This window comes from Tiliqua scincoides, chromosome 3 (genome assembly GCF_035046505.1).
Source record: "Tiliqua scincoides isolate rTilSci1 chromosome 3, rTilSci1.hap2, whole genome shotgun sequence".
Lineage (NCBI taxonomy): Eukaryota > Metazoa > Chordata > Lepidosauria > Squamata > Scincidae > Tiliqua > Tiliqua scincoides.
The window spans coordinates 234,417,907-234,430,356 of NC_089823.1; the positions used below are offsets into that span (position 1 = coordinate 234,417,907).

The 12,450-nt window shown below is 46.6% G+C and overlaps 1 protein-coding gene across 1 annotated transcript in view; it reads right to left on the reverse strand.

Moving 5' to 3' along the window:
• Positions 1–12,450, reverse strand: part of LOC136645330 (major facilitator superfamily domain-containing protein 8-like) — a 30,886-nt gene continuing 18,436 nt past the window's right edge. Inside the window, exons 10-13 of the mRNA XM_066621562.1 lie at positions 11,418–11,547; positions 8,998–9,120; positions 5,182–5,312; positions 1–93 (exon numbers count right to left, since the gene is read on the reverse strand). Of these exons, the coding sequence (XP_066477659.1) occupies positions 1–93; positions 5,182–5,312; positions 8,998–9,120; positions 11,418–11,547 (477 nt within the window). The remainder of the gene's footprint in view (positions 94–5,181; positions 5,313–8,997; positions 9,121–11,417; positions 11,548–12,450) is intronic.

Below are 12,450 nucleotides of genomic sequence, written 5' to 3' on the forward strand. Positions count from 1 at the left end.
CTATCGCGAGCTGTGTTCATCATGAGACGTTCCTGGAGACAGGTACTCCCTTGGCGGCTCTATCAGGTAAGCGTATGAGAGCCCCACCATGACCTGCAGGAGAAGAGGAGGGGGTCAGGACAAGGAGTAGACCAACAAAGAGGGAAATGGAGAGAGCAGATTTGAGGTTGGCTCCAGAATTCATTGTCAATGCCAAAACAGAGCCCCCAGCCCTCACCTAGAACTTCCTCCCAGAACACCTTCCTCTTTCTCCATATCCCTACACAAAACTCATCCTTTCCATGAAGCCCTTAGCATAGCCTCTTTATTGCCAGCTCCTAGTCAAGGTACCAAACAAATAAGTACCTCCTCTTAAGCCACTTCTGCCCAACATTGCATATATGCAACCGGGATCAAACGCATACACCTGTGGGCTGGGCAGAATTAGATTAAAGTAATTAAACCAGAGTCTGATTTGAAATTCCCAGGAGCAGAACTGATCTGGTACAACCACCTTGTTGACATCAGAGCTTGTTCAGTGCTTGGACGTGCAACCATTTGGGAATCCCAAGGACAGAAAGACAACAATAAAAAAAACTGAAAATCATCCCTGCTAACAGGGTAAGAGGCACTTTTTCAAGTTCCTCCTCTTTTATTGAGCAGGGGGAGAGTAACTGGCCCTCCTCACCCCAGCAGTGTCTTTTCTAGTGGCTGTCAGCTGGTACTCTTTTGCATCTTTTTAGATTGTGAGCCCTTTTGGGACAGGGAGCCATTCATTAATTGATTTTTCTCTGCAAACCGTTTTGTGAATTTTGTGTCGAAAAGCGGTATATAAATACTGTTAATAATAAATACTGTTAATAAAAATGTTCTCCTAGAATGTTAGTATTGGAAGGGACCTTGGAGGTCATCTACTCCAACTCCCCTGCTTAGTGCAGGCAACTGCTCAGGCACCCTTGGCAGGCTAGCAGCCTCTGCTTGAACAATGAGAGAGAGACAGACAGACCACTGCTGTAGCACACAGACTATTCTAGTACCAGACTATTCTAGTACCAATAGCAAATTGACCCTGCATATGCCTGATCTTGTCTGATCTTGGAAGCTAAGCAGGGTTAGGCCTGGTTAGTACTTGGATGGGAGACCACCAAGGAATACCAGGTGCTAGAGGCTTATACTATAGTCTTTTGAGACTGAAGGTTGCCAACCATTCTAGTACCAAATTGCTCTTAATTTCCTCATGCCTAGCCCAAGTCTAATTCCAGGGGTTTCAACCCATTGGTTCTAGACCTGCCCTCAGGAGCCAGAGAACAAGTCCTTCCGTTCTTCGGTATGACAACTCTTCAGATACCATGTCTCCCCGCAGCAGTGGCATAGCTAGAGGGGGTGCAAAGCACTAAGTTTTGCATGGAGCCTCACTGCAGCATGCAAGCGGCCCCCTTGGAGCCATTCCAAACAGGGAAGCAAAACAGAGGTGAATGGCTCCATCTGGAATGGCTCTGAGGGGGAGGGGCTCCTTGCACGCTGGGGTGAGGCTCCATGCAAAACTTAGTGCTTTGCACCCCCTCTAGCTACACCACTTCCCCTTAGTCTTCTCTTCTCCAGGCTAAACATACCAAGCTCTTTTAAGCATCCCTCACAGGACTTGGTTTCCAGACCCCTTGCCATCTTTGTTGCCCTTCTCTGAACCTGCTCCAGCTTGTCCATGACTCTGAAAATGTGGTGCCCAGAAATGGATGTAACATTCCAAATGAGGTCCGATGAGTGCGGAACAGAGTAGAACTATTACTCCTCATGATTTGGATGCTACGCAGCCCAGCATTTGCATTTTTTGCAGCTACAACATGTTCCGCTTGTGGTTCACTAAGATCCTTTCTGTATACGCTGCTGCCAAGCCGGGCTCTCCCATTCTGTACTTATGCCTCCAATTCTTTGTGGTGAGGCACAAGACTTTACATGTCTCTCCACTGAACTTCGTCTTGTTAGCATGGCCCAATAATCAAGACCACGGGTGCCCAAACCCCGGCCCTGGGGCCACTTGTGGCCCTCGAGGCTTCTCAATACGGCCCTCAGGGAGTTCCTAGTCTCCAATGAGCCTCTGGCCCTCCAGAGATTTGTTGGAGCCCACATTGGCCCGACGCAACTGCTCTCAGCATGAGGGCGACTGTTTGACCTCTTGCATGAGCTATGGGATGAGGACTCCCTCCACTGCTTGCTATTTCACATTTGTGATGCAGTAGCAGCAGCAAAGGAAAGGCCAGGCTTGCTTTGTGCAAGGCTTTTTATAGGCCTTGAACTATTGCAAGACCTTCATTCATTCATATAAGTTCATCTTTAATATATTTATGTAAACTTACGTAAATTTATTCAAATTTTAAATGTAAATTAATTCTTCCCCCCCCCCAGCCCCTGACACAGTGTCAGAGATACAGTGTGGCCCTCCTGCCAAAAACTTTGGACACCCCTGATCAAGACTGTCCAGACCATTTTGAATCCTGATCTGTTCAAGGGTCTGAGTTGTTCCTCTCTCCCCTTCGTGTCATTTGCAAATTTGAAATGCATTCCTTCCACCCACTTCATCTAAATCTTTTATAAAAACGTTAAGTCATTTCTGCCCAATGTTACATATAAGCAACAGGGACCAATGTATACACCTGCGGGCTAGACAAAAATGGTTTAATAGCACAAGGCCCAAGTCAGAGCACTGTAGCACTCCATTCGATACCACCCTTCAGGCTGATGTGGAATCCCTTATTGGAATGGCCATTAACCAACTTTTCGGTATAGAGTATTTGAGGGATCGCCTTTGCCCCTATAATCCTACTCATCCTCTCGGGTCATCGGAGAGGGCCCTTCTGACTGTGCCCACGCCAGTAGAGGTGAGGGGGGGATGGCAGCTAGGAATAGGGCCTTCTCGGTGGTGGTGCCCCATTTACGGAATTCCCTTCCCCTAGAACTAAGCTCCCTCTCTCTCTCTAAGACTTTTTGGCAGGGCCTCAAGACCCTTGATTTTTAATTGTCGTGGTCCTGGACTCTTTTAATTGCTTTTAATATTGTATTGTTTTTATGTATTGATTTTATGTTAGCTGCCTTGAGTCCCCTTTGGTGTGGGAGAAAGGTGGGATAAAAATACTACAAACTAACTTTTAGCCCACCTAAGAATAGCAGAATCTATCCCTCATTTTACCATTTTATCTAAAAAGATACCATGGGAGATTTTATCAAATGCTTAGTTGACCTCTACATATACTATATTCATGGCATTCCCTTGATCTACCATACTAGTCACTGTCAAAAAAAGACGATGAGTAGTTTGGCATGACTTGTTCTTGACAAACCAATACTGGCCTCTAGAAAACACCCCATTATTTTCTAAGAGCTCACAAACATTCTACTTAATAATCTGTTCCAGGATCTTTCCTGGTACAGGTTGGCCCACATTATCCACAGGGACCTGTTTCAGGTCCACTAAGGCTACCAGAACCCATGGATAATTGAATCCTCAGATGGAGGCCATCAGAGGACCTCCAGACTACAACTGTTTTTGCAAAAACTGGAAGTGCCTTTCCGACACCTCTGGGAATTTTTCCAAGGCCCAGAGAGGCTCCTGGCCTCAGAAAACTTCCCAGCTGCATCCAGGAGGTCAGGTTAGGCCGTCCAGCATCCACACCAAGTCAAATCCACAGGTACCGAAACCTGCAGATAAAGAGGACACACCTGTATTGACAGCAAGCTGACAGGCCTGTAGTTGACCAGATCCTCCTTTCTTTCCAGCACCACACCCATCTCCCTCCTGCCTTTGATCTCCCTTCTCAGGGGAGATAACAGATTAGAAGCTCACTGCTCATCACCTTGAAGTGCAAGTCCAAAGACAGAATAGTGCTTCTGCTGACACTTCTTTACAATCCTGTTCCGATAGGCACTTAGACCTTAAATTGATCAAGGAATGTTTCAGCAATAACTTCCAAATTCATTACTTTATTCCTCATTTAGCATCCTGGGAAGGCAGCTCTTCTGAGAGAAGAAAAACTCTGATCCCAAACCTCCACTGCCTTGTGGCTACATCCAGTTATGGAAAAGGCTTCCGGAGACAACCTTGAGGCAAAATCCAGAGCCAGAGTCCCTGAGACAGTTCGCGGCTGTATACAGTCACGTTCTGGCAACTCCTGCAACACTGCTGGAACCAACCATATTGGCTTCTGCCTTTCCACTGGACCATTTCAGCGACGTGGACAGGGAGGATTTGCTGCATAGGTAACAGTCTATCCTCCATATCTACATTACCCAGGCTTCATGCACTGGAGAGGACACTCTGTTCCAGAACCATCATTCAGCGCGCGATACCATAGTCTTCCGAGACTGAAGGATGCCAACAGAAACAACAGCATCCAGTTTCTTCCTCTGGACAAAAGGAAGCTGCAGGTGCTACCTTTAAAACAAAACACCCATCCAAACAGTCCCCACTTTCCCCCAGAGAGCCAACACCAACCATGTTTGGCAAGGCTGCAATAAATCTGAATCAGAAATATGCATTTGGCCAGTGTGAACACAGACATTTTTGGCTGGCTTGCTTCAGGCTGACCTAAGATGTATGAATGATGGGTTCGGTTAGGAATGTAGAGAGTTGCCCCGGCACAGCAGCCTTCCTGCCGCTGGAATTAGGGATGGAGTTCTCAGCCCAGAGATTGATTTGTCATGCATCTCTCAACTTCATGTGACATGATTATTTGTTCAATATAGACAGGAGGCGATAGATTCAAGATGGCTTCTGGCTAACAGCTCTTTTGTTGGAGTGCTCCTAAAACAACATCTGTGTGCCAGTTTTTGGTCCACTTTCTCAGCATACCTAATTTTCTTTTATTGACAAGGATCCCTCTTGTGGCTCTGCTATTTTTTACTTGATTTTATAATCGACAAGCTGTGGATTGCTTTGGATTGGATATGTATGACAACAAATTTTTGAAGGCCTATAGGCATCAGGAAGTCTGGAAAAGGCATTCCAGTTAAGTCAACACCAAAAATGCAAGGGAGGGCAAGGGATGCAGGTCTCTAGTTGTCTTGTGTGCTGCCCAAGGAGCTTGGTGGCCCACTGTGAGATGCAGGAAGCTGGACTAGATGGCCTGTGGCCTGATCCAGCAGGGCTATTCTTACGTTCTTAAAAAACTCACTATGGGAGTGACAGAAACTTGGCCTACCAGTACTCACCGTCAATAGGCTCAGCAATCCCATCATGACCCCAAGCATGATGTAAAGGTTCTCAGTCAAGCCTCCAGCCCACAGAGGTCCAAGAATAGTTGCCACTCCCCCAACAGAGCGGCGGAGACCCTGGCTGAGCCCTGCAGAAGAAGGAGAAATTAGAAGTAATACATGGTCCTTGATCTCCCAAACCTATTCATGTTTCTTCCACAGCAGCAAAGAGAGCTTTCGGTGACATCAACCAACTCCTAATCATCCCTGGTCATTCAGAAAAACCATGACAACAGTGGCACTGACCCAGATAACCGCACAATGCAGAGTTTTGTTTTTTGAAGGACAGCAAGAGAAAGAGCAAGCAAAGGAGGACATCTCTCTTGTCTTTGTTGAGAAGAGACAGAGGACCAATTCATACAGATCAGCAGGATCAAACAGTACAGTTTTTCCTGGATCACACCACTTCATGTGCAGGAAGGCAACATGCTTGAATGCTCCCACAAACCTTGGGATAAGCCCTTGCAGCTCCCTCACCCTTATGCAGCAAGGGCAGCTGTGCATGTCAACCAACCCTAAAGCTAGAACGGTGATTTCATTTTGCTTCCTCACCTGTCAATCAACAACTAGGCAAACAAGAGTCATCTTGTCTGGAAGGATCTTGCAACAACACTTTGCTGCTCAGAAATGGCAGACATCAAGAAAGAGACTAAAATGATATTTTAAAAAAAAAATCAGGCACCAGAGTAATCCAACACCATCCAAAAACCAAGCTGTGCAAACAGGTGTTCAGGAGGGTGAAACCTGGCTGTAACTGAACCCAGGGGAAGTGCAACCTGATCAGAAAGAGGACACTGGCCTAAGAAACAGACACCCTGGTGGAAATAAGACACCATTCCTCTGCAGTGACCGCCACATGGAGAGAGTGAGCAGGTTGCAAGATCCCTGAAGATAAAAACAGTTCAGGATAACTATGAGACTAACAAACACAATCTGGGCCTTTCACCATCATCAACAGCCTTCCCGATACTGTTGGATGCGCTACTGGGTCACAAATTTACCAATAGGGAGGCTCTCCATGACTATAGCATCCAGTGTTAAGGAGTCCTTCCTAGAGGGCAATTCTATGCTGCTGCTACAGCCCTAAGGACAACCCCCCCCCCCCAGTGGCTCGCATTACAAATCACCACTGGAACTATGCAGACACAACATTACAATGGAAGGAAGATAGCTGCTCCCCATCCACAACTGCCCAGAAATGGTAATCTAAACAAAGTAACAGCACAGTCCTTCAAGTTCAGAAGTAAGCTCCACTGAGTTCAATGAGACATAAGTCCAGGAAAGTGTATATAAAAATTGCAGCCTGAAAAATCTAGCCAATCCCAGCCAATTGCTGGGAATAAAAATATTCTTTTTCCAACACAAAGCCCAGGTAAAGGTCTGCCTTTGTGAGAAGAGATGGAGAGCAACCAAGAGAGGGAGAAAAACTCTTTGAATAGCCACATTTAAGAAGCTAGACTAGAAAATAGATGCAAATTTACTCAGAGCAGGGTGACTACATGTCAAACGCAAAAGAGGACAAGGCACCCCAAAATGTAGGACATCCAAGAAAAATGTAGGACATGACAAAATAAAAGCTAAAAACACTAGTGTATTGATTTAATGTGGTTAAACACTATTGTTTATTAAATTTGAGACTGTATGTTGGCAACCTTCAGTCTCGAAAGACTCTGGTATCGCACTCTGAATGGTGGTTCTGGAACAGCGTCTAGTGTGGCTGAAAAGGCCAATTCGGGAGTGACAATCCCTTCCACACCAGGAGCAAGTGCAGTCTGTCCCTGGTCTGTCTCCCTGGCTATGGGCCTTCCTTCTTTGCCTTTGAGACTATATTACATATAATTTATTTATTACAAGAAGGCTAAGTGCTGCCTACAGGGGCCTGCTCACAGGTAAAAGGAGGACATTTTTTTTTTCCAGGACATGAGGCTAAAAAAAAAAAAAGAGGGCGTGTCCTGGAAAAAAGAGTACCTCTGGTCACTCTGACTCAGAGCATGAGTGTGCCTGGCTGGCTCTACAGATGCTACAAAATGAGGGGATAGAGCCCCAAGACAGAACAGTGATGTAACATTTTTCTTCTGATGGTACGCTGATCTCTATGGTAATCTCCTCTTGTGCTCTCAGTTCCCGCTTCTGGAAGACTTACAGGTTCTGTGGCTGTTTCTAGGGCAACCGTTTGTAGTACTGAATTGTCTGTCCCCCTTCTTCCACTCTACCAGAAAAGGATCAGACAATTAGTTACTGCAGACATTTGCCCTAGAAACAGAGCCTCAGAACCCGGAAGAGTTTTCTAGCAATTTTCAACCAGTGTGTTCCAAGCTCCTGCAGCACTCCAGGGGGCCTTTCACGGCACACCAACGTACCCCAGCACCCTGGTTGAAAACTGCTGTAAAAGGCTGTCAATTTAGGCTACTGATGGGGATGGCCATTAATAGATGCTTTCTTATGCAATAAGCACAGAGAAAGTGAGACTCAATACGTCTTTACTGGGCACCTGTTTAAGTTGCCAACGTGTGCTGATAAAATCTCTGTGGGGTGAGACAACTGTAATTTCTTATGAAAAACCAAAAGGTGTTCCCAAAGTTACAACTGTCTCCTCAATTAAGATTTTATCTGGGCACCTGCTTGCACTTCACTTCCTCCCAGTGTTTTGCCTTGATGCTTCCTCTTTGCTGAAACATGTTCCTGCAATGTAGAAAACTAGCATAGCAGAGAAAGCAAGAGTGGAACTTCTCCCCAATGGGCTAGTATTTGTTTTGCAGGGAGTTTATATGGGGGCGCATTCAAGACTGCTATAACCCACCTTCAGCCTAAACTGATAAAGTTCATTGAACTATCTCAACTGCATTTATCAGCCAGGTCCAGCCTAGGAAGCAAGCAGGAACCCAAGATGGACATACATTTATGTGCTTGAACCAAGACAAGACAACATCAGTGCAATGTCAACAAGTTTGTCAGAAACTGTCTCAGGTCCTGAGAGAGAGAGAGAGAGAGAGAGAGAGAGAGAGAGAGAGAGAGAGAGAGAGATCCTTCATCACAGTCTGGTTTCATAATTATAATCCATTGTTGCATAATTTACTATTGCCTCAACTGATTGACAAGCTGTTTACCCATTATTACACCATTGTTATTGCACCATACATTTACCTATTATTGCTTTAATCAATTGCTGTCCTGTTTTATTAGTGCTTCAATCAAACCATTTGCTACTGGCCATTTTAGATACAATTATACATGTATGAAATGAACGAAAATTTGCCTATACCATATTTGCTTTCAAGAGGTCAAACTGGGGAAAGGCATGGGAAACTGGGAGCTTTTGAAGAGAAAGGCCAACTGAGCAGTGATGACTGAAGGTGCTCCAAGCAGTGTGAAAAGAGAACTTGCTTGGCTTGATAAGGAATAGTTGGGACTACAAAATCTTTTACTATCGGGTTGCTGATGTGCAAGAAGCCCTACCTATGTGCAAGCCCCTGTAAGAGTAAGCAGAAGTAGAGTTGGGCAAGGACCAGCTGAGTTGAGGATAAGCAGGAGGGCAGTCAAAATCACTGCCCAATGCTAGGAAAAAACCCTATTCGAAGATGACCTCAGAGACCATAGAAAGCAAAATCCAAGTCATGGAGAAGGCCATCAGCAGCAACACAGCCCCCGCTTGCCTCTTCACGATCCCTTTATGGAGCCATTCACACTGTCAGTGGGTGAACAGAGAGGTAAACTGAGGGCAGGCTTCCTGGATTCTCTCTCAAGCACCACGATATGTAGGAGAGGCAGCTTTACCTTGTGTTCTCTCAGCCGTGACCTTTGAAAAGAGGGACACCTGGGAGACCGCCACAAAGGGCAGACCCAGAACTTGGAGAAACATGCCCACCACCAGCTCTGCGAAGACGACAGTCAGGCTACCTGCACATGACAAACAAACCGGATTAGGGAGGAACGAGTTCAGAGGAGGTCTTCCTCAGGATAGATTCACACAACCACTTATTGATTGCTGAATGTCAAATCAAGGGATAACATGCATGTATGGGAAGACTTCCGCAAGTGTCACTTTCTTAATGTCATCAAAGCCATGATTTTCAATGCAGCCAGTTTCCACTCTCACGTCTCTGTCACTTTTCTGTGATTGTGAAGAGACTCCACGGGGAAACATATATAGGTATAGAAAGTTGCACATTTGTGGGTCTGCAAGAGAGTGAGTAGCTCTCTCCCTGAACAGGGGCTGAATCGTGAACAGATCGAACAGATGTTGGTACCATCTGAAATTCACACTTTGCTGGTCACCAGTGGCATAGTTAGGGGGGAAGCCTCTCTGCAGTGTGCAGGCATCCCCTCCCTTTGGAGCCATTTCGGGAAGGGGGAGCAAAATGGAGGTGTCCGCCTTCCTGCCTTTGCTTTGCTCCCACTGCCCAGAATGTCTCCAAAGGGAGGGGAAGGGCACTTGCATGGTGCGTTCAAGTGCCTGCAAAACCTAGTGCTTTGTACCCCCTCTCACTATACAACTGCAGGTCACCCCTTACTGAGGGATATTTTTGAAATCTGCTTTGCCTGCAGGAGGTCCTTCCTGGCATCTTCGGCTAGAGCAGGAAAAGACTCTTGTCTTAAATCCAGCAGAGCACCCAGTCCCTGTAACAGCACTGAGCCAGGTATATAGACGTTCCAAGTCAGCAAAAGGAAGTTCTGTACGTTCCTAAGCTGCTGGTTTGAATACTTCACCTCTGTCATTAACCCAGTGAGCTGGCTGATGCTTTTCACGGTCCCACACCCTCAGAAAGAAAGGGACTGCTGGCACAAATTCTTTTCTTCCACATTCATGACCTAGCAGGCTATGCCCTCCTGCCTTGGAGGTCCACCTCTCTCAGTCTCTTCCTCTTGGGCATCTTCCTTTGACCAGCCATGTAGGGTCTCACACCCTTCACATACAGGCCAGGACCAAAGCCAGTCCTATAAGACTCTGGCAGCAGGACTGGAGTCAGCCAGTGCTGGGAACACCACAGCAACAGTATCATCACTGGTTTCCAAGTTTCTGGGCACATCTCCCTCAGAGAAATCCAGGGAGGACTACCCTCCCCACCCCTCCATTCCAGCCACACTGGTGTTCTGGTGGGTGGTGGAACAATAGGAATAGGCAGCTGCTTCAGAGTGGCTTTAGGTCAGCCACCTTGTCTCAGCTTCAATCCCTTCCCACCCCACTAACCAATCTGCGGGATGAAAGAACGCTAACCTACATTGACTTGAAATCCATACAACAGTTCTAAAGGGCTGTACAAATCCCAGGTACGTATTTGGGATAGTCTAAGATAAAACTAAATGGAACTTCCAGGCTCCTGTCAAATGCCATATGTTAGGAAAAACCAAGACAAAAAGCTTGCTGGCCCTTGACCTGTTCCAGCAGGGTCTCTCTAAGTTTTCACCATTTATTCCAACTGCAGAATTTCCTATTTGCAGAATGGGATCTGGCTTAGCAAGACTAGTCAGTTAAAACTTTAAAACAAAATATGAAACCATGGTTTGAGCAAGCCATTGTTTCCTACAGTCGGGCAAAAGACCAAAACAAAACATTGCAGCTTGTTCCAAACCACAGTTGGATGCTTTAATCTCCTTCCCTTGTGCACAGAGGGAGGAAGAAGCTATGTCAGAAGGCCAGATGCAAGGGAGGGCACCAGGATGAGGTCTCTTGTTATCTGGTGTGCTCCCTGGGGCATTTGGTGGGCCGCTGTGAGATGCAGGAAGCTGGACTAGATGGGCCTATGGCCTGATCCAGTGGGGCTGTTCTTATGTTCTTAAACTACCATTCCCAGGAGGCCTTGCAGGTCTCTTGTTATCTGGTGTGCTCCCTGGGGCATTTGGTGGGCCGCTGTGAGATATAGGAAGCTGGACTAGATGGGCCTATGGCCTGATCCAGCAGGGCTGTTCTTATGTTCTTAAACTACAATTCCCAGGAGGCCTTGCAGGTCTCTTGTTATCTGGTGTGCTCCCTGGGGCATTTGGTGGGTCGCTGTGAGCTACAGGAAGCTGGACTAGATGGGCCTATGGCCTGATCCAGTGGGGCTGTTCTTATGTTATGTAAGAGGAGTGGACAAGTCTGAGTCTTGCCACAGCTTGTGCGCTTCATGAACTGGCATAAGCATGGGGTCGGTATCTGAAGAAGAAACTGCCTGCTCGCTCTTGACTGTCCTTTGACAGCAATTCAGGGATATTACCTCGAGGTTGTGCCAGGAAGAGCAAGCACCATGCACAGGCCACATTGCAGATGACCAGGCCAAGGACCAAGATGACACGATCCATCAAGCGAGTGCTGAGGCAGCGCACCAGGAAGAAGCCACAGATTACCTGGAGGAGGGGAAAGGATTACCTCCGATGTTCCATTCCATTATTGTGAATGCACAGAAACTGGCATTGGGAAGAGGTAAGGCCCCAAGAGAGGCTGAAGAAGCAATGCAATCCTATATACCTCTACATTAAAACTCAGTGGGGCTTTCACTTCCAAGGAAGTTTTCAAACTATAGTGGCAGTTTCCAAAGTTTTTCTTCTTATGGCACACTGACTTCTATGGTTTTCTCTGTGGTCTTCTGCTCTTGTGATGTCACTTCCAAGAAATTCTTCTGGGTTCTACGGATCTGTTTCTAGGGCAACTGCCTGTAGAAACATATTGTCCCTCTTCCTGGGGCAGTCAATTCATTACTACAGACCATTGCCCTAGAAATAAAGCCACAGAACCTCAGCAATTTTCAACCTTTGTGCTCCAAACTCCCACAACACACCCGCTGACCTTTCGCGGAACACCAATGTGCTGTGGCACACCGGTTATAAATCGCTGGCTGAAGGGCTTCACTGCCACAGTTGTGGCAAAGGTCACTAGCACTGGTGGTTTTGAAAAGGATTTATACAAAGTCATGGATGATGGTCTCTCAATGGCCACTAGTCATGACGGCTACCTGGACCCTCCAGTTCAGAGGAAGTCTGCCTCAGAATACCACTTGCAGGGGACTAAGAGTGGTATTCCTTTCCTTCCTACTTGTAAGCTTCCCAGAGGTATCCTGTGGACTACTGTGGAAAATAGGATGCTGGTGTGATCCTTCTTCTCAGTTACTTCTGACTAACCTTCTAAAAACACTAGAGTTGTACAGAAGGGAGCTTCGAAGAACTGCTGCTTGTGGCACATGGACATGCCCCACTTGCACTTCTGGCCATACAGGCATTTCAAAACACCTGTTCTGACCAGCAGGGCAAGTA